We start from the raw sequence: 20,582 nt of genomic DNA, 5'->3' as shown, positions 1-20,582 counted from the left end.
ATAATAATTAAAACAGTAGTAATAATTATTATGACAAGATGATAAAATCAATGATAACCACGGACGGAACGAGGGTTTGTAAAAATGGTGGGCGTTATTCCATTAAATGGATATCTTGGATGAGTTTTTTACCCTAGTAATCATTCTGTTTTCGAGTTATGTGAAGCTCTGGTTCTTCCTTGTTTAGTTTAGTTATCTCCCTTACTCTGAGGCTCAACAATTTTGTGGATATGGCGGATACACCACTCACTTCGTATGATGCATGTGAATATGATAGTTGTTTCCCTTTTTCCGTTGCGTAATAAATAGTCAATTTATATTGTATTTTTACAAAGAGCTTGTATAGTTACAAAATATACTTACTTAGTTCGACTATAAATGTTTATTTGTCTAAATATGGTTTAATACGATTCATACTTGTTTTAATTATCTATTAAGTTTATATAAACGGATTCGGGAATTTTGTCTTACATATTAGGCACAAAGTCGAAAGTACTTACAGTTTACAAGTGGTTAGGTTTAAAGTAGATATCAAGTGTCCTTTCCTAGCCATTCAACATTAATCATATAAAGCTGAGAAAATATGTCATGATTGCCGATGACGACACCATCAGAGACAAAATTAATTGAGAAGCTAACATCGTCATCGTTCGTCTTTCAACAATGCGCCTAACAATACCGGATATCATGCCATGAAAGGCCCCAACTTGACAAATGTAAAACAATTAAAAAGAGAAAACTTTCGTTTCGATCTAAGTACATATTGTAAAACAACAGCAATATATGCCTTCTTTTGAATTATAGAAAGCAATTATCTTACTTATTACTTTTGTTTACAAGTTCAAAATTGGAATGAGCAGGACTTCGAATTTCCACAAAATGTTCTAAAAGTGGGGGAGCATTTGAAATATTACAAGCAATTATGTTAATGAGGCAGTTCTCCTACAAATCATGGGCGTGTTAATATTTTCAGAACACAGGCCCGTTGAAATTGTATGTTATAAATGGTTTCATGAAACTGTGTTATTTAGATCTTGTTATTGATATATATGTATAATTCCATTTAAAATCTAAATAGATAACAAGCAATTAATAAATTTGTGAAAGACGAATAAATAAAACTGTTAGATAAACAACAATCAAGTTGTTTCTTGTCTAATGTAAAAGGGAGAAAGGTAATTTTTACGACGGAGAAGACTCGAACTTGTACAGATTATAGTTAAGTTGTGCGACGTTCGAGGGAAAATACCCAAGCGCAAGGAAAGATACATTCCGAGATCATTTGCGATAAAATAAAAAAAAATAAAAAATTCTACTACGTCATTGCCATTTTATGTTTTTATATCATTTTATGTCATTATCTGTTAAATAAAGTGTAGCTTGCTGCTCTGTACAAAAGGGGCGAAAGATACCATCGGGGTATACAAACTAATAGATAGAAAATAAACTGACAACGCCATGGCTAAAAAAAAAGAGAGACAAACAGACAAATAACAGTACACAATATAAAAAAGAAGATGTTGTATGATTGCACATGAAACTACTGTCCACAAGAGACCAAAATAACACAGAAATTATATCAACAAATGTCGTATGATTAAAACACGTTCTTTTGTTTATTACATTTTTGGTACGCTATTTCCTCAACATTTATCAAACCACGTTCATGCTGCACAAAATAAATTTGGCACAATTAAAATAAATATTAAATAGACTCACTTGTAGAAAAAAGTGGTTGTGGAGTAGTCGCCCCTAAAGCTAAAATAATACAAATATCGATAAACGTACACAATTTATTATCACGAAAGTAATGTTCTTTGTTTTAGAGGTGTGAAACATGTTGCAATAAGACACAGAAGTTGTTACTAGCACATTTATATGCTATCCCACTTGCCGGAGCCGTTACTGTATGCTATCTTCTCTGATGAAAAAGTTACTGATCAAGTGTTCAATTACTTTGAAATCCCATTAAATAAAAGCGAGAATTTCATTACTCTGCTGTCGCTTTTCTTATTTCACCTTTTTTATTATTTGTTTTCCCTAGTCAGGCCTTTACAATTCCTGTACATCGGCACCTGACTTTGGTGTTGCATGTGGTAGATCATGATTATATCTTGTCTGTACAATGTCAGGAATATGAATTGCGTACCATTCGTTTCATTACTTCGTAAAGTCAAGCGTTTGCTTTTTGTTATTTCCCCATTTTATTTATGTTGCACAATGTTGGAGTTCGTTATTTTTGTTAAAACTTGTTTGTACTAGGATTTGTTTTCTCTTAATTGATTTATGACTTTTGAACAACAGTATACCACAGTTGTCTTTATTGTAAATTTGTTTATCGTTTTTTAAACATGTAAAAGCTCAGATAACTTTCCCTAGGCTCATTTGTTTTCGTAATCTGTTGATTGTACAATTTTTTAAAAAGGTTCAATTCCGAAACCTGTTGGTAATCCATTTTTAATAATTCAAAACAATTGTTTGATCTTTACAAATCATAACACCTCACATTGTATTCAAGTGGTTGTCTTTAGTAGGATACCTCATCAATATGTCTATGTGTATGAGTTTTGTGTCTTTTAAAGAATTTGATGTTCTTGGTAGACATTTGATAGTTACTTAAATAAAAACATTCATTTCACCCTTTTTTCATAAGATGGCATTGATTGTTTATGAAGTTCGATTGCTGTTTTACTTACCCACACAAACTCTTGATAACAACGATTGCTTGACAACATCTGTATCTAAAGCTTCAAAAGAAGAAACTTGGATCGTGAATTCTTCGTCAGGATCACTAGACACACCGTTCAGTTCGTCAATATCTACAAGACTTCCAACTCCGATAACAAATATGAAAGCTGGTCTGGCCTTAATGATAGCAGCCTCGATCTGAGTTTGTCGCTTTCCACTTTCATCGCCGTATTTATCATAGCTACCCGGATTTGTTTTTCCATCTGTTAAAACAACTACCACATCTGCTACATCAGGGCGTTCACCATTCCCAGGTCTGTAAATGTTTTCGTGCGTGTATTCCAAAGCAAGATAAGTCCTGGTGGCGTCACCCTGGGAATGTTTAATTCTTTTGATTGCATTTATGACGTCTTGCTTTCTTGAAAGATTGTTAAATCCAAATTCCGGGAAGTTATAATTACTAAATGAAACAGATGCAACTCTTGTCCTATCTGGACCGACGTCGAGAAATCTTACAATATCTTCAACAAACCGTATTTGTCGTGTAAAGTCTGTATGCGGTATACTTCTTGATGTATCAACCACAAAAGAAAGGTCTACTTTAGTCTGACAATACTTAGGTCTGTCTGGTCTGTCTGGTGTTTTGTATGCGGCTGCAGTTTTCAAACACGATAACAATAAAAATAGTATATTGAAATGTTTGTTATAAAATCAACTATAGCAATATCATATGAATAACACATTTTGAATTTCAAAATAACTCATCATGCAGTTAAGTTGAGCACTATTACTCCAAAATATCTTTATAGGAAAGAATATGTACACAACGCTTGAATGCAGCAAACTGTTCAAACTGTACCCCTTACAATTCTACAATTCCTAAACTATTTGTATTACATATAATATATGAATTTTAAACGTTTCAATGTCAGAGACCTTGAACTAGTGGAAATGAGACGCAAATAGATAAAACAATAAAACTGACGATGTTGTACTTTAATTTGATATTTGAAATAAAAATAATGGCTGTTAGATATAGGAAGAAGTGGTGTGAGTGCCAATGAGACAACTCTCCACCCAAATAACAATTTAAAAAAGTAAACCAATATAGGTCGGTGTACGGCTTTCAACACGGAGCCTGGGCTCACACCGAACAACAAGCTATAAAGGGCCCAAAAATTAATAGTCTAAAACCATTCAAACGGGAAATCCAACGGTCTAATCTATATACAAAAACGAGATACAAGAATGGTGTTCGTTCTAGCTGTGCTCTTTGAAAATGTCTGTACCAAGTCAGGAATATTACAGTTGTTGTCCATTCGTTATTGATGCGTTTTGTTATTTGATTTTGCCATGTGATTATAGACTTTCCTTATTGATTTTCCTGTAAGTTCAGTATTTTTGTGAGTTTATTTTTTATAAACATTGATTTATAAATATATGTATTGTATGTCTTTCACGAATATCTCCGACCTTCCTACATTTTTATAATTTTATCAATAATCAGGTTGTTGGTTTAGTGTTTCGTCTACATATACCCAACAACTTTGTATTGATGCTGCAGAAACAAGTTCATTGAAACATTAATGAAGCAAATTTACTCTGTAAAATAGGTAATGAGACTCACGTGTAGTCAGTAAAATAAGTAATGAGACTCACGTGTAGCCAGTAAAATAAGTAATGAGACTCACGTGTAGTCAAACGTTGTTGTGGAATAGTTGTGCCTAGAGCTAAAAATGAAACAAATATGGAGATGTAAACAAATTATAATCAAGACCAGTAACTGCTTTTTATAGTTGTGCATCATGTTTTGTCAGTTTAGACAATATTCAAAATATTTTGTTTTCATGCAATTTTTTTAACTATGTCTACGTGTTGAAGATGTTGATGAGCACAAGACATCATGTTTTAATGTCAGCGAGTCAAAAACTTTGAGCTTACTAGTTTCGAAATCTCCATTACATTATAATGGCATGTGTTATTTGTTATAATGTTGTATATAGGTTTAAAGATTGGTTTTCCTATGCTGCTTCTACTGTCTTTTTCTATAATGGTATGTTGATAATGTACTTTGGCAAAAAAGGTAGAGGATTAGGAAATTGCAAACCTTGGAATCCACGCCTTTTGTTTTGTGTGCCTATCTCATATTAATTGTTGGAACAATTTTGATCGTTTCATTTATGATTAATATAGATTTTTTTAACTCGTGATATATCGCTTGGCTTACGGAAAGATGTTTCCTTAGCAGTATTTGGCACAACTTGTTTGAGTTTTGGGTCATCAATGCTTTTTATCTTTGATTGGTTTTATTTACTATTTGACATGAGCGTCACTGATGAGTCTTGTGTAGACAAAACACGCGTCTGGCATGTTCCATTGATCTATCTATTTGTGTTTTTCTATGTCTTGTATGTTTTTTAATTTATTTGTATTACAGTACTGTCATGCTACGTCGGTATTTTAGTGGTATATTTATGTCGTATGGTGGTTTTCTCACTTACCCACGCAAACTCTTGATAATAACGTTCGTTTGACAGCATCTGTATTCAACGCCTCGAAAGAAGAAACTTGGATCGTGAATTCTCTATCAGGATCACTAGACATGCCGTTCAGTTCGTCAATATCTACAAGACTTCCAACTCCTATAACAAATATGAAAGCTGGTCTGGCCTTTATGATTGCAGCCTCGATCTGAGTTTGCCGCTTTCCACTTTCATCGCCGTATTTATCATAACTGCCCGGATTTGTTTTCCCATCTGTTAAAACAATTACAACATCTGCTACATCCGGCCGTTCTCCATTCCCACGTCTGTAAATGTTTTCGTGTGTATATTCCAAAGCAAGATATGTCCTTGTGGCGCCACCCTGAGAATGTTTAATTCTTTTGATTGCATTTAGTACATCTTCCTTTCTTGAAAAGTTGTTGAATCCAAATTCTGGGAAGTTATAATTACTAAATGCAACAGACGCAACACGTGTGTTTTCAGGACTGACGTCGAGAAAACTGACAATGTCTTCAATAAAACGTATTTGTCGTGTAAAATCTTCATGTGGAATACTTCTTGATGTATCAATCACAAAGGCGAGGTCTATTTTGGTCGTACAGTATCTTGATATGTATGATCTGTCATGCATATAATTATTGAAAACACTGCTTCTACGTTTTATGTCAACTGAGGCTGGATTTAGAAATAACAATACTCATCAACACTGATTCCCCAATTGCATAAATAACATGTTACATTTATTCCAAATGCATAAATAACATGTAACATTAATTCCAAGCGCATACATAACATGTAACATTAATTCCAAACGTAGTGTTCTTTTAGTATCAAAAGCGCATTATTATCTAACTATTAATCTAATGTATTAGATATATAAGACTTTTTTCCAGATTAAGGCAGTTGTTATCAAAAAGTCTATGTATATGTATGTTAGCATTTGTTTTTGTTACAGTTCATTGTTTTGTCCTCCTTTAGTTGATGTGTTTCTCTCTGTTTTAAATAAGTTAGTGATCTAGATATTTTTTCTTGATTAATCAATTGATGACTTTTAAACAGCGGTATACAACTGGGTTTTTTTTTAAATGTATATCATTTGTATGGAGATATCTGGAACACATCGCAGTTCATTTGTACCCATAACATTGTGTACTCTCAGGTAGATAGGTAGCTGGTTATAGGGTAATCGTCATGTTAAAAAGATAAATAATGTATTTGTTTTACTAATACTTCAATTTGTTTAACAAATAAGATATTCGGCGGATAGGCTTTTAAGTCAACATAAAAATATCATAATGTATATTAATATATACACTTGACTGACAAAATAGCTGTATATCATTTATTCGGCCTTCAATACTTTCATTTCGTCATTATCAAAAAAACTACGTTGCAACTAGGTCGAGCACATACTGTGATGTTCTTTGGGTTTGTTTTTGATTATTTTTACTGTCACATCTAATCCTAATGGCATTAACATAAATACTGATTTTCCATTTAAAATGTTAACGTGTAGATTGTTTCAAATATTCATAGATAAACTTGTCACAAAAAAGTTTCCGAAAATACTTACTTATGACATCGGAGACCTGTAAAAGTGAATATGATAAACTTCGATGAATTTACTTTAAAAATGATTAAAACGAAAACACATCAATTTTCAATATTTCTGTATTATGAAAATATTAACCTCCTTAGAAAAAATAAGTTCTGTCTGGTACATATCTGCCTTCATTTGCATTAAATAGTTGCTGATAAACAAACATATGTTACCGTTTATTAAAAAAATCAAAATCTGACAACCAATATGAATATCAGATTCGTTGGGTCCGAAGTTACAATTGAAAACAATAAAATCACATAAATAGGTATATTGAACTCAGAGGAAAATCAAATCGGAAAGTCCTTAATCATGGCAGAATCAAATGACAAAACAAATAAAAAAACGAATGGAAAACAACTGTCATATTCCTGACTTGTACAGTTGCAAATGTAGAAATTGGTGGATTAAACCTGGTTTTATAGCGCTAAACTGCTCACTTTTTACGACACAGTGTCATTAAGTTCCGTTATATTTATAATGATGCGTGAACTAAACAGACATTATAAATAAAATAGTCAAAATATGGATACAGCAGTTATCATCGTGGTATATTTTAAAAGATAACCTGAAATTGAGGATCTCTACTTTTGATAATACTAACAATTAAATGTGACTGCGAGAAAAAAAAAACAGATTTTATTACTGTTATTGTTTTATAATTTCATTGGTGTTTTTGAGAAAAGTGCCCGATTGTTAAATGAAAACAGGTAATATGAAATTCATCATAACGTCTGCCTTTCTCGTCTTTCAAGTAATAAAGTAATGCATATCAAACGACGATATACCTTAATCAATTTACAATGTGTTTCAATCAAAATTCATTTTTATCTATGTTGACTGGGATAAAGAAATATGGTCATCTATTTATTTCTCCCCTCCAACATTGAAAACTGTGCTAAAGGGTGTATACATACGCAGTCGTGTTATAAATATTATGCTAGTTTCGACAGAATGGTTTATCAGAAGCTAAGGAATTAGATCAAAGGAACCCATCACATTCAATTATTTGAATATATTTCAATCATATACAAAAGACAATTTCTTAATTGATTTTGTCATGCATATGCGTGAAATATTTACCAATGTTAAGTTGAGCAAGTCTCCGAAATAATCTTTTTTTATTTTCCCAAAGTAGAATAACAAACAGTATAAAGAGAAGTTTTCACAAGCAACAACTATCCCTACCATAATATAAATAAGACTACCTATACAATTATGTAAAACATTACTCACCAGAATAAGAAGAACTACGTGGGAAAACTCCATTTTGAATATAACACTGGTTATTTTTCACCTAAAAAAAAACTTCAAGTGTTTAATTTTTTTTCAACGAAACTTTACATTATTTACTTATCATAAAAAAGATATTTGTTACTTTATGATGAAAGTATGTATAGTTTTAAATAAGTCAGTAATCGCATAACCTACAAAAACAGTTACTTAAAATTATCTTCAAATTTGACATATGAGATTAACATTAAAGACAAGCACTTTAATAAATTACATCACAATAAATACACAATTGATATAACAACTGAAATTTTCCGGAAATCCCTACAATAAAACAACTGCATTATTATGAGAGCGTTCTGACATAAGTATTTAATTACTTTTAAGTTGATACTGAAAATAAAATGTCAAATACAAATTAAAGAATTATCTACTTATGTGTATTTTGTCAAATATGTTAAAGGTCTTCGTGTCGTATACAAACTAATGAGACCCTGTACAGTATAAACAAAGAGCTTGGAATAAAAACCGAATAGATAAAGCGTAAGTCGTGCCGTAATGAAATTAAACAAAAATGTTCAGCTATAAGACATCCTTTCGTACTGCTGCATTAATCTTCTTTGTGTTCAATTGATCGAACAACAAAGGTAAACACTCTTACGACTAATATGTCGTCAGAATTATTAATAATCCACGATTGCAGCGTTTGGTTACATACCATGCCATCGGTGTTTTAAAACTTATCAAAAACACAAAACTTAATATTTGATTTGATTTGATTTCATTACATGTTTCTCTTGTTTTAAACTTGTTGGGCTACTGTCAATACTTACAAGTTCTACTATCGATGATCGAAAACGAGATTTCATGGTGATGTACGTGTTTTCATATGGTGGTGCAAAATCAACTCTTATCTACAGACAAGAGTAGCAGCAAATACTTTTCATGTCATGAGTGACCCTCCATACAACTTATAATTCATTCATAAACAACGGTGAAACGAACTTCACCTTTAATTAGAACTTTTTATCCGAGAAAGAGAACCACATGTGGTCGCCATGTTGAAAATTCAACAAACGTTTTAAGAAATGGTATGATACATCACTTGCAACTTATATATCTGAACTTTTATTGGAGAAAAAATTAAAAACATATTATTTAACAATCAACCGTCCACTATTTATAATTTTTTACACATTCCATGAATATTTCCAAAGTTGTGAAGGACCGTGTGTAAACATTTTTATTCTAGCACAGTACTATAACAAAATTTTATTTATTTTAGCATATTATCTGAGATAAACTTTAATCATAAATATTTTAAGGTGTTATAGTTCATCAAACAGCATAGTATATCCAAGCAAATATGGTTATATTTATAAATTTACTGTTTACAAATTTTTGAAATACTAAGGCTTTTCTACCTCAGGCATAGATTACCTTAGCTGTATTTGGCAAAACTTTTAGGTATTTTGGTCCTCAATGTTCTTCAACTTCGTACTTTATTTGGCCTGTTTAACATTTTTTTGGATTCGAGCGTTACTGATGAGTCTTTAGTAGACGAAACGCGCGTCTGGCGTATACTAAATCTAGTCCTGGTATCTATGATCAGTTTATTTGCGAGTTCACTGACAGAGACATTATAATCAATATGATCGGATAATGAGAGTCCCTAGTTACGATATTTAGTTACAAATATGCAACTATGTTGTCCCCTAGTCGAAATGTAAATTGAATTCTGTCCTTTGTAGTATTTAGAATATGATATTTTTTTGTCTTTTCTGTATTAACGTTCATTAATTGTTATCCAAGCAAAGCTGCTCGCTGATTGTACAATTTACATACGAACTAAGAACTTTTAATCTCGAAGGTGCTAAACAACTTGGACCCATCAATCTTATATTTTTGTATAGAATTTTGGTAGTAGCACAGCTTATTTAGACTAAATATACTGCATAGATAACTGCTTAGCTTTTATAAACCAACTGCTTATCAACTCAAGCACACTAGCAATATAATATATATCATATCAACCATTCATGACAGAGGGAAAATTGTTAAAATTCCACGCAAACATCTAACTGGTACACAATATTTAACAATCATTATATCTGACAGCACAGTGACATACCTAACAGATATACAATATTAGGACAGTGTCAGGAAAAAATAAACTTTTGTGTATGAGGCTTCAAAACTGGGGAAGGGCGAGGTTCTACCCCAGTTTTGCACCAAGTACAAAACAGTTTATATTTTTATGACATTAATATAATATTGTTTTTATACTGCGACTTAAATTGATGAATTGATAGCTGTTTAATTCGTTTCACAAACTTTTTTTCATCCCTTAATGGACCCCTGATTGTGGAGAAAGTGTTCCATGATGAAATTGACATTAAACAAATATAGCTATGTTACTATGTGAATGAATGATTTGGTATAGTGCGACCTATATATACAATAGATACATATCAATACAATATTACATTAATGCAGCCAGCCAGATCGGCTTACGATGCACTGACAAATTAAAGTTCATATTTGTGAAAAAAGATAACACATAGTTTTAGACGAATGTCTAAATTATTAGAAAATTCAACAGTTAAAGTAAAATAGTTAGATAATTTCTTTTCTGATACGATCACAGTCCAAGATGAAGTTCGCTATACATTTCATTTCATTTGTTGTTGTTAGATAACAGTTCATTTAAGGCAGCAATTGGAAGGATTTCATTTATACGTAGGATTTGGTGATATTGCAGTAAATAATTTATTTCTCAAAACCACAGTATCAGCTAAAGTGTTGCTCATCTCCAATAGATCCAGAATTGCACATTTTACATATTCGTTGTTGGATTGGAATATTTCTATAGCGTCCTCGTTCGACTTCTAGTGGGAAAGTACGACAGCGAATTCTAGAGATTGCAGATCTTTGTGTCCTTGTTAAATGTACACATGGATGACCATACAATTTGGTTTTTAAATGTTTATATGTCCTCAACTTTGGCATATTGATTATTTCGTAAACCACTTGTCTTTTAAGTCTGCTAAAAGTTTACTTTTTACAGAGTCAAGTATAAATCATGTTGGGATAGCGGAGTCGTTGTCAGCTAGGTGTGAAAGATTGCATCTGTCCAAAAACGTTTTTGCGCTGTTACACCACGTGTTTCGGTAACGTCTCGACATTTCACGATCCCAAACAAACACTTTCGGCAAATTATATGTCCAGGCATGTTTATAAGACGACACCATATATAAATGGAAAACGTTACACTGGTTGTGAGTGAAAACTGGATGAAATCCAATGTCTGCTAATATTGCTGGAATTGGTGTTGTTTTGCCGACGCCAAGAAAAGTTCTGATAGATCTCTAATGTAAGCGTTCGTTATTGTCATATTGCTTTGCTCCCCATACCCCAGATGCATAGTCAAGTACTGGAATAACAGTATTTTCATGAATTTTCGTGAATATGTCGTAGTCCATATTATCCATATTAAGGAATTTAGATATCAATGATCCCAATGATCTACTACCTGCACAGGTCGATGCCACTGCTGGTGGAGATTTATTTACCCGAGAGTATCACAGGCCCAGTAGTCAGCAATGTATGTGCTGACATGAATTGTCATTGATATGGTTATATTTATAAATTTACTGTTTACCAATTTTTGAATTCTTTGAAATACTAAGGCTTTTCTACCTCAGGCATAGATTACCTTAGCTGTATTTGGCAAAACTTTTAGGTATTTTGGTCCTCAATGTTCTTCAACTTCGTACTTTATTTGGCCTGTTTAACTTTTTTGGATTCGAGCGTTACTGATGAGTCTTTAGTAGACGAAACGCGCGTCTGGCGTATACTAAATCTAGTCCTGGTATCTATGATCAGTTTATTTGCGAGTTCACTGACAGAGACATTATAATCAATATGATCGGATAATGAGAGTCCCAAGTTACGATATTTAGTTACAAATATGCAACTATGTTGTCCCCTAGTCGAAATGTAAATTGATTTCTGTCCTTTGTAGTCTTTAGAATATGATATTTTTTTTCTCTTTTCTGTATTAACGTTCATTAATTGTTTCTTTGTCCAATCGTTCAGAGCATTACGCTGATTTTGTAATCCATCGACAGTTTCTGAAATAAGAACTAGATTGCAGCGTATAGCAAGCAGCTGATCACATCTAATGCGCCTCGGCAGAGTCCGTTATTGAGTGGTACCAATTGATCAATAAACAATGCAAAAAGTGTGGGCGTGAGGTTATCACCTTGACGGACACCGGAATTTACGGACAACCATTTAGTAAACAGCGTAGGTGATAATCGTACTGCACTTTGTAGCTTAAAGTAGAGACACCTCATTACTTTGTACATATTTCCATACACACCAGCGGCTTAAAATTTATTCCAGAGTATTGTATGATTCACGGAATCAAATGCTTGAAGTCAACAAAACACATAAATTGTCTATGTTCTGCAGTTTTTTGTTTCTCAATATTGTACACAGTGAAAAGAGATGGTTCAGACATAATCTAAGCCACCTAAATCCGTCGTTTTGTTCCTCACTGAGAAAGTTATTGTTTTCGAGATGAATGATGAGCCTTTCATTCAAAATCTAACTAAATTTTTTTGCGACAGTTGCCATCAGAATTATGTTTCGGTTATCCATCGGATTGCTGAAATCCTTACCTTTTTTTAACAGAGGACATATACTGCTTCGACAACGAGGATCTGGAACAATTCCACAGCTGAAACACACATTGAACAGTTCGTGAAGAGTTTTTGTCAGTACATCACTTTTTAGTGTTTAATTAAGTAAATTGTCTATTCCTACTGCTTTGCCAATTTAAACTCATGAGCGCACGTTTCGTTTCATCAAGAGAAATAGGTTCGTTCAATACAGATGTGCCTTTGTTGTCAATATATAATTGATTAACAGGGAGGTTTTTATATTCACGCTCTAGTTCTGAATTAAGGTTTTGCAGTTGCTCAACAAATTCAGAATCAACATTTGAATTGTCACTAGATAACAGTTTGGAATACTCTTTTTTCCATCGTTATAAAATTTCAGAGGGATCATGAGACCCTGACCCACGTACATGTTAACACTATCAATGTTTGACGATGTTTTCCCGGACATAGTTTACTGATTTCACACCAAAATTCTTTTGGATTGCCCCGATTAATTGATTTGATTCGATTTAGTCTTTTGAGCTGTATACTTCCGTTCTTCTTGTCGTAAACGTTTATCAAATTGTTCAATGTTATGACGATCGAGTAGTGAATCGACCACTTTGTCTAAACATCGCACACAGCGTTCGCTCTTGAATATATCATTTGGAATGTTCGTGACGTTATATATTTAGGAAAAAAAACACAGTTAAATGTCAGTATCAAATTGACAAAACTATACACTGGAGGTGTATATGAGGCACAACTATCAGAGATCAATTCAAGTGACTTAAGGCAAATATAAACAACAAGATCCAACGAGTCGGTGATATCAGTGTATACATATAGTCAGGTACATGTAACCTCACTACAAGGGACAATAATGGTAAAATTTCTATAACATCTACAAATGATGATACAATTCTACTCATTTTAGACAAATTTCACGAGTGCATTGATACTATAAAGAAATGTCTACATTCTAAGATTACAATAATTGAAATACACCCATATTCCATCATCAAATATAATCAGAAAATAGCCATCAGAAAAAGCCTCAAAGATAAACAGCAAAAAACAAAATAATCACAAGGATAACAATAACAACTATAGCGACCTACTGACACAATCAGATATTATAGATAAATGAAGAGCAGGAATTACTACTACAATAGTCAAAGTTACGGCGGCATAAATTATTGGAATAGTACTCTAGGAACCACATCATGATCTCCCTGCTTCTCAACCCACTTACAAAGTAGGCGAGAAAGATCAAAAGGGAAAAGTAAACCGACAGAGAAATACCTGGGATATCCAAGCCACGCTGTTAAAATATAGATCTGATTAAAACCAATTGTAAAAAATAATACCAAGCGCTATATTAATCCATTGACTGACGGATCAAGCAGATTACAATCTATTGAGTTGGTAATGGATAACCCACAGATATTTATGTCAGCACATCTTCCACAAAATCCTCAAATGATAGCTACGACATATTTTAGACTGTTTGGACCAGATTTACGAAACTGTACAAACGTATGGTGGAACCTGTGAGATTATAATCGGAAGAGACCTCAATGGAGACCTATACAATCCATTCAATAGCAGCAGACATAAACAAAACCTCAACGATTTAATGATGAAATGTAAACTAAAAACTAACTCTGAAGGCCAAACATTTATAGATGTAAATTGTATAGATAAATCTGAAATTGACTACTTTTTATATACTGATTCTAAGTGTGAACAATCAAAAAGACTGATCGATTTAACCTCTAATGTATCAGACCATCATCATATATCAGTGAGAATCTTATGCAGCATCACACGAGAACAACAATCAAGGAATTCTGGAAAACAAAAACACAAACACAAAGTTGGATGGAATAAGGTAAACAAATCTAGATATGAAGAGACTATCAATAGAGATAATTATAGATTATCGTTGATCATCTCAAGCGAGAAAAACAATCGAATTGATATGACCAATGATAATCTGTTTATTGCTATTTAACCTATGACGACGTTGTCAATTTCATGTCAATTTCGTTAGCAACTCCACTTGCCTGCTAAGTTTCTAGCGACACTTTTCCATCTCAAGCGAGAAGCGTAATATGAAAAATTATCACAAAAAAAGGATCAAACTTAACGACAAAATGCACAAAATAGCGATAATGTAGAGTATACAGAAAATGTAAAACTCTGATAGGATTTATAAAGAAATTATCACCCTTTAAGCAATGGACCTCTTGTCTGACACTGCAAACCAGCTTGACAAGAAGAAAACGTATGGCTTAAAAAAAATTAAACTCAATGTAAGGAACAAAGAAATTTCGGAATCATTAGAAGCAAACAAATTGTCATATAAAAACTGGAAATCAGCTGGTAGACCTTCAAATATAGATAATTTACTTTTAACGGAAATAAAACTCACTCAAAAAACTTCCAGGACAGCCAATTGAAATGAAGAAATTTGAAGAAAACAAGATGAAAGAAATGACATTGTCGACTACAATCAGAATGACGAACAGATTATTTTTAGGCGAATAAGGGGTTCGATGATTTAAAAAACCTAAATGGTCAGCTGTTAAACTTAGTTTTTGAATAGAGTTATCAAAGGTACCAGGATTATAATTTAGTACGCCAGACGCGCGTTTCGTCTGCATAAGACTCATCAGTGACGCTCATATCAAAATCTATAAAGCCAAACAAGTAAAAAGTTGAGGAGCATTGAGGATCCAAAATTCCAAATAGTTGTGCCAAATACATGGTTTAACACATTAAATAAATGCTATTCATTTGTGTACTTGTTTTGGCTTTCAAACTTTTTTATCTGGGCGTCACTAGAAGGTCTTGTATGGGCAAAATGCCCCTCTGGCGTATTAAAATTTTGAACTTGTTGCCTTTTGTTGGCTGTTGTTCGTGTGATGATTCTTTGTCAATTGTGTTCTCCAATTTATTTATATTGTAGTCCTGTGGTGTTGTGTTGTCATTTTGATGTTATGTTTCACATGGCCAAAAAAAGTGCGAGGTTTGGCATACCGGAAAACCAGGTTCAACACAACATTTTTTCCTTTAAAAATGCCCTGTACCAAGTCAGGAATGTAGCCATTGTTATATTATAGTTCGTTTCTGTGTGTATTACATTTTAACGTTGTGTCGTTTGTTTTCTCTTATTTTTTTAGTGTAAATTCACATTGCGATAAGACGTGTCACGGTTCTTGTCTATCCCAAATTCATGTATTTGGTTTTGATGTTATATTTTTTATTCTCGTGGGATTTTGTCTGATGCTCGGTCCGTTTCTGTGTGCGTTACATTTTTGTGTTATGTCGTTGTTCTCCTCTTATATTTAATGCGTTTCCCTCGGTTTTAGTTTGTTACCCTATTTTAGTTTTTTTGTCCATGGATTTATGAGTTTTGAACAGCGGTATACTACTGTTGCCTTTATTTAAATCAATTCGCTTTCAAAGACAAAAGGGGAACATATTCATCAATGACCTACATGTTAAAAATGAAATATTTGAGAAAGATAATATAACAAATGGCTGGAACCAACGATTTAGCAAACTGACGATTCTCTCAGAACATCCTGACTTTAAACTGTCAACACTAAGCACTATGCAAAATGGATTATATCTCTATAAAAAGGATAAATGGACATTAGGCTGATCTATATCAGGTGTATATCGAAGATCTTCTTGGTAAATTCGTAAATACTACATCTGGATGTGCGATAGGTAAAACGTTGATTAATGCATTAGCATGTGCCGACGACGTAGCAACCGTTAGTGAAAGTCCATATGAACTTCAATACTTTGTGAATATGGCTTCACAACACAGTGAAGACCATCATTACCTATTAAAGCCTCTAAAAAGCGTAGTTCTACAAGTACAACCCTCAAACCAGAGAAACACGGACTATCCAGTATGCATATATATCAATAACAATGCACTGCCAGTTACAGACACATTATCACACTTGGGCATTTTAAGATCAACAACCAGTCAAAATATACAAGATGCTACCATTGAACAGAACATAAAAAAATCAAGAAGTGCTGCCTTAAGCTTAATGTCAGCCGGTATGCATGGAGAAATGGACTTGACCCTAGTACTGTTATGCAACTATTTAGAACTTTTGTACAACCTATTCTTACATACGGTCTCGAAGTCATACTACCATCTTCTTAATAGTTATCAAGGGTACCAGGATTCTAATTAAGTACAACAGACGCGCGTTTCGTCTACATAAGACTCATCAGTGACGCTCATATCAAAATATTTATAAACCCAAACAAGTACAAAGTTGAAGAGCATTGAGGATTCAAAATTCCAAAATATTGTGCCAGATACGGCTAAGGTAATCTATGCCTGGGATAAATCGCAAAAATTGAAGACAGTAATAGCTGGTTCATAGCGATCAAGCGAGTACTATTCAGATACGATTCAAAATCACCAATTATACTTCTGAATGATCCACCAACAAAATATTCATGGAAGAAATCCGTCCGTTTAGCAATCGACAGCTACTGGAAAAATGTATTAATACAAACGAGTTGTACTTATAAATCTTTGAAATACCTTGGAACTTTGAACATTTCACCAGGAAAATGCCATACTTTATTATTCATTGGAAATACAAGTGACCAAACCAGAGAGGCTGTTCGGATATCTGTGATATTAAAGGTTATTACTGGTGCGTACATTTTACAATCTCATAGATCAAGATATAACCTCAACGAAACTCCTTTCTGTAAACTATGTGATATATATATACAAAAGATCGTTCTCACTTTTACTTAAATGTAAAATACATCAATGCATTAGAGAAAGATCAATCAAATTGACGAAATTATTTCTGATTTTATGAATTTTAGAATGAGGGACATACAAATGTACCAACTGATGACCCAATACGAATTATCTTTGACTGCACCATGTAACTTTCCCCGGTACACAAGTGATAACAAATTATTCCGAAGAATAGAAGATATGTGAAGACAGTTGATATATGCTCTTCACGTAGCTAAGTATAGAATGTTAGACATTAGGGAGAGATAACTGTAATTTTATAACGGAAAATAAGTATATTTCTAGTGTGACGTGAACATTTAGACGTTCATTTCACCCTGATGACTATAGTGTGTATATGGTGTCTATAAATATGGTTATGGATTTTATTATGGTGACGGATTACTGTATATATAGATGTCAGAAAAAAACCATTACTCATTTGAGGTTGTCTCAACGTGGACGGAAGAAAATTACCAGAAGAAGATAACTCTCATCGGTCAATCCGACATCCTCCAGCAATGGAAACTGACCATCACACAATATATGAATGTGCTTACGGCGGCGTTAAGCACCAAGTATAATTAACTAATCAATCAATCTTGTATTTTATATCGCGTTGAGGTTGAGTGATTGTACTATTCTGTATCCTTTACTGTTTATTTTTTTTAAATTCTTGCTCGACGAATATGTGCGTTATTGGCCATGAAAATATCTCGGGTCAAATAGGCGTCAATATGGTAAAAAATATTTATCTGCATTCATGTTACTTTCCATTGTTCCGATTTCACAATTTCCGAAACATATTAAACTCCCGACACATTCCATTTTGATGCAGAACACACTACGCGTGAATTGTTTTTTTCTCTCTTCATTTCTTACTGTCACACAAATTCTTTCTCCCGAATATGTGAAATTCGTAAATCCATACTCAGATTAGTTCCTGTAAAACATCACGCTAGACAGCACTTTTTATTTTCTTTATCTTTGTCGCTCTCTTTGTTGTCGTGATGTACAAGTACCAGGCCACGTCCACTTGTATTTTTGTCGATCTGATGAGTTAAGCCTTTTTCATATGATTTTTATAGTTCGTTCTTATGTCGTACTGTTATACCGCTGTCCCGGGTTAGGGGAAGGTTGGGATCCCGCTTACATGTTTAACCCCACCACATTGTTTATGCTTTTGTCTGTTCCAAGTCAGGAGCCTGTAATTCAGTGCTTGTCGTTTGTTTACGTGTTACATAATTATTTGTTTTTCGTTCATTTTTTTATTTAAATAAGGCCGTTGTTTTTCTCGTTCGAATTGTTTTACATTGTTATTGTAAATAGGTTAGCATTGGAGAAAGAAGTAGATATAAAAATCTGCCTCTGATTTTATAAATTGAAGCCCTGTAAAAATGATAAATAAATTGAAAGTAAGTCAAGCAATTGCATATTCATAACTGATTTAACATGATGGTTCTTTCAATTTCCTGTCTATAAATTTCCTGTAGATGAAATGAAAAAGTGTTTTTAAAATAGAGAAAACCACTTTACCTTAATTTCTTTTTACACTGAACTAAACATCCTACATATGATCTTTAAGAAGTTTTAAGATATCGTTTTAAGTGAACAATATTTGAATCTACATATAAAATTAATTTAAAAAAATCTAAATTCACTGCTCTATATAGTTTCTTAAATGGAGTCTAACATATGAAATGATGAATGTCCCGTATCAAATGCATAATGATATTAACTACTGATAAACGTTAACGTTTCGCATGCTTAGTTGTGTAGTGACAACCCTAATAAATCTAAGTTTAAAGGAAAATTAAAAAAAATATTCTTCGATTTTTATACTAACAAGTTAGAATTACTTTTTTTTAAAAGAGAACTTAGAACTATTTTGTATTGTAGTTATATTCAAACATTTTAAATTTGTACTCAAATACGCTGGTGCAGATTATTAAACGCCAATGAAATTCATATGTTTGTATTGTATAAAGTATTGCCTTCGATAATAAAAAGTCGTCAGTATGCTGAAAAATCACATTAAACGGGCACTAGCTGTCAAATTCATGTTTAGCGTTTTGACTCAAATTCTCATATTTGATTTATCACATATACTAAAACGTATATCCAAATTATAATTAGTCAGAAAGAAAAGTAAACAAAGCGTATACTCGATAATATATATATGTCGTGTGTATTTTAATCTAAATCTAGACACTTTCTAATTAACTCTCGAGATAACCTCTGAATACTGCCGACGATCACATAAACCTAAATATATTATATTATTAGATTGCGACCTCGTGAAATTGGATATTTATAGGTCTGTTTGATTTCATGATATATGTTAAAATCAATAACGTAGTTAACGTTTTTACCTGAATAAAAATGATTTTTTGTGGATTGGATCTGTCAACGAAATGGTTAACTTTTTTCTCACTTTCAATGCTCACATTCTTTTCCTTTTTAATGGCTGAACATGAATAATGTATGCAGTAACAATCTTTAGCTAACTCGTAACAGTAGATGAAAGGTGGATTTTTCTTGAGACAAAATTTTCCTATACTTTGCCAAAATGCAGATGTTAATATGCTCTTTTCAAAAATATAATAAAAGTATGGGTCACAGTACTATTTTCCAAGCTATGAGTCGTTGAAAATTGTCTAAATTTGGTTAGATTGTTCATGAAAAACGCATTTGTGTGCATACACAAAAAAAATGTATGAGATGGAATTTTAAAATAAAAATGTTTTAAGGAAAAGAAAGAACTTGTTTTATTGCTACAACTAAAAGTCCAGTAGATATTTTTTACTAAAAGAGTTATCTCTCCGTAAATTATTTGAATTAATTGATTCTAAAAACATAAAATTCGATTTTTGTTTAAATATTTTGATTTATACAATAACAGAAATCACCAAGTCGGCTTTATGTTAATAAAGGGCCACTAGCTACGAGAAAAACGTATCTTTTTTTTTACTTAAAAGGGCACTAGTTACGAGATAAAAATATTTATAGGACTTTATAGAAAACCAGTGAAAATGAATATAAAAATAAACAAAGAGTAAGGAATAGCTCCTGCTTTTATATCCTAATAGCAACCG

General features: G+C 32.7%; 2 protein-coding genes across 2 annotated transcripts; both read right to left on the bottom strand.

The window, feature by feature from the left end:
- Positions 1-2,507: 2,507 nt before the first annotated feature.
- On the bottom strand, positions 2,508-3,396 carry LOC134692305 (matrilin-2-like; the record flags this gene model as incomplete). Its single annotated transcript, XM_063552755.1, has 1 exon — positions 2,508-3,396. A coding segment is annotated over one exon (708 nt), but the record flags the coding sequence as incomplete, so codon positions are not given.
- Positions 3,397-4,311: 915 nt separating this feature from the next.
- On the bottom strand, positions 4,312-19,157 carry LOC134692304 (matrilin-2-like). Its single transcript, XM_063552754.1, has 5 exons — positions 19,024-19,157; positions 8,029-8,089; positions 6,766-6,781; positions 5,190-5,867; positions 4,312-4,418 (listed from the first exon to the last, which is right to left on the bottom strand). The coding sequence occupies exons 2-5, from the start codon at positions 8,059-8,061 to the stop codon at positions 4,312-4,314; spliced, it is 834 nt and encodes a 277-aa protein (XP_063408824.1). The 5' UTR covers positions 8,062-8,089; positions 19,024-19,157.
- Positions 19,158-20,582: the final 1,425 nt, after the last annotated feature.

The sequence above is a fragment of the Mytilus trossulus genome, chromosome 12 (assembly GCF_036588685.1).
Source record: "Mytilus trossulus isolate FHL-02 chromosome 12, PNRI_Mtr1.1.1.hap1, whole genome shotgun sequence".
NCBI lineage: Eukaryota > Metazoa > Mollusca > Bivalvia > Mytilida > Mytilidae > Mytilus > Mytilus trossulus.
This window is presented reverse-complemented; position numbering and strand designations above follow the sequence as displayed.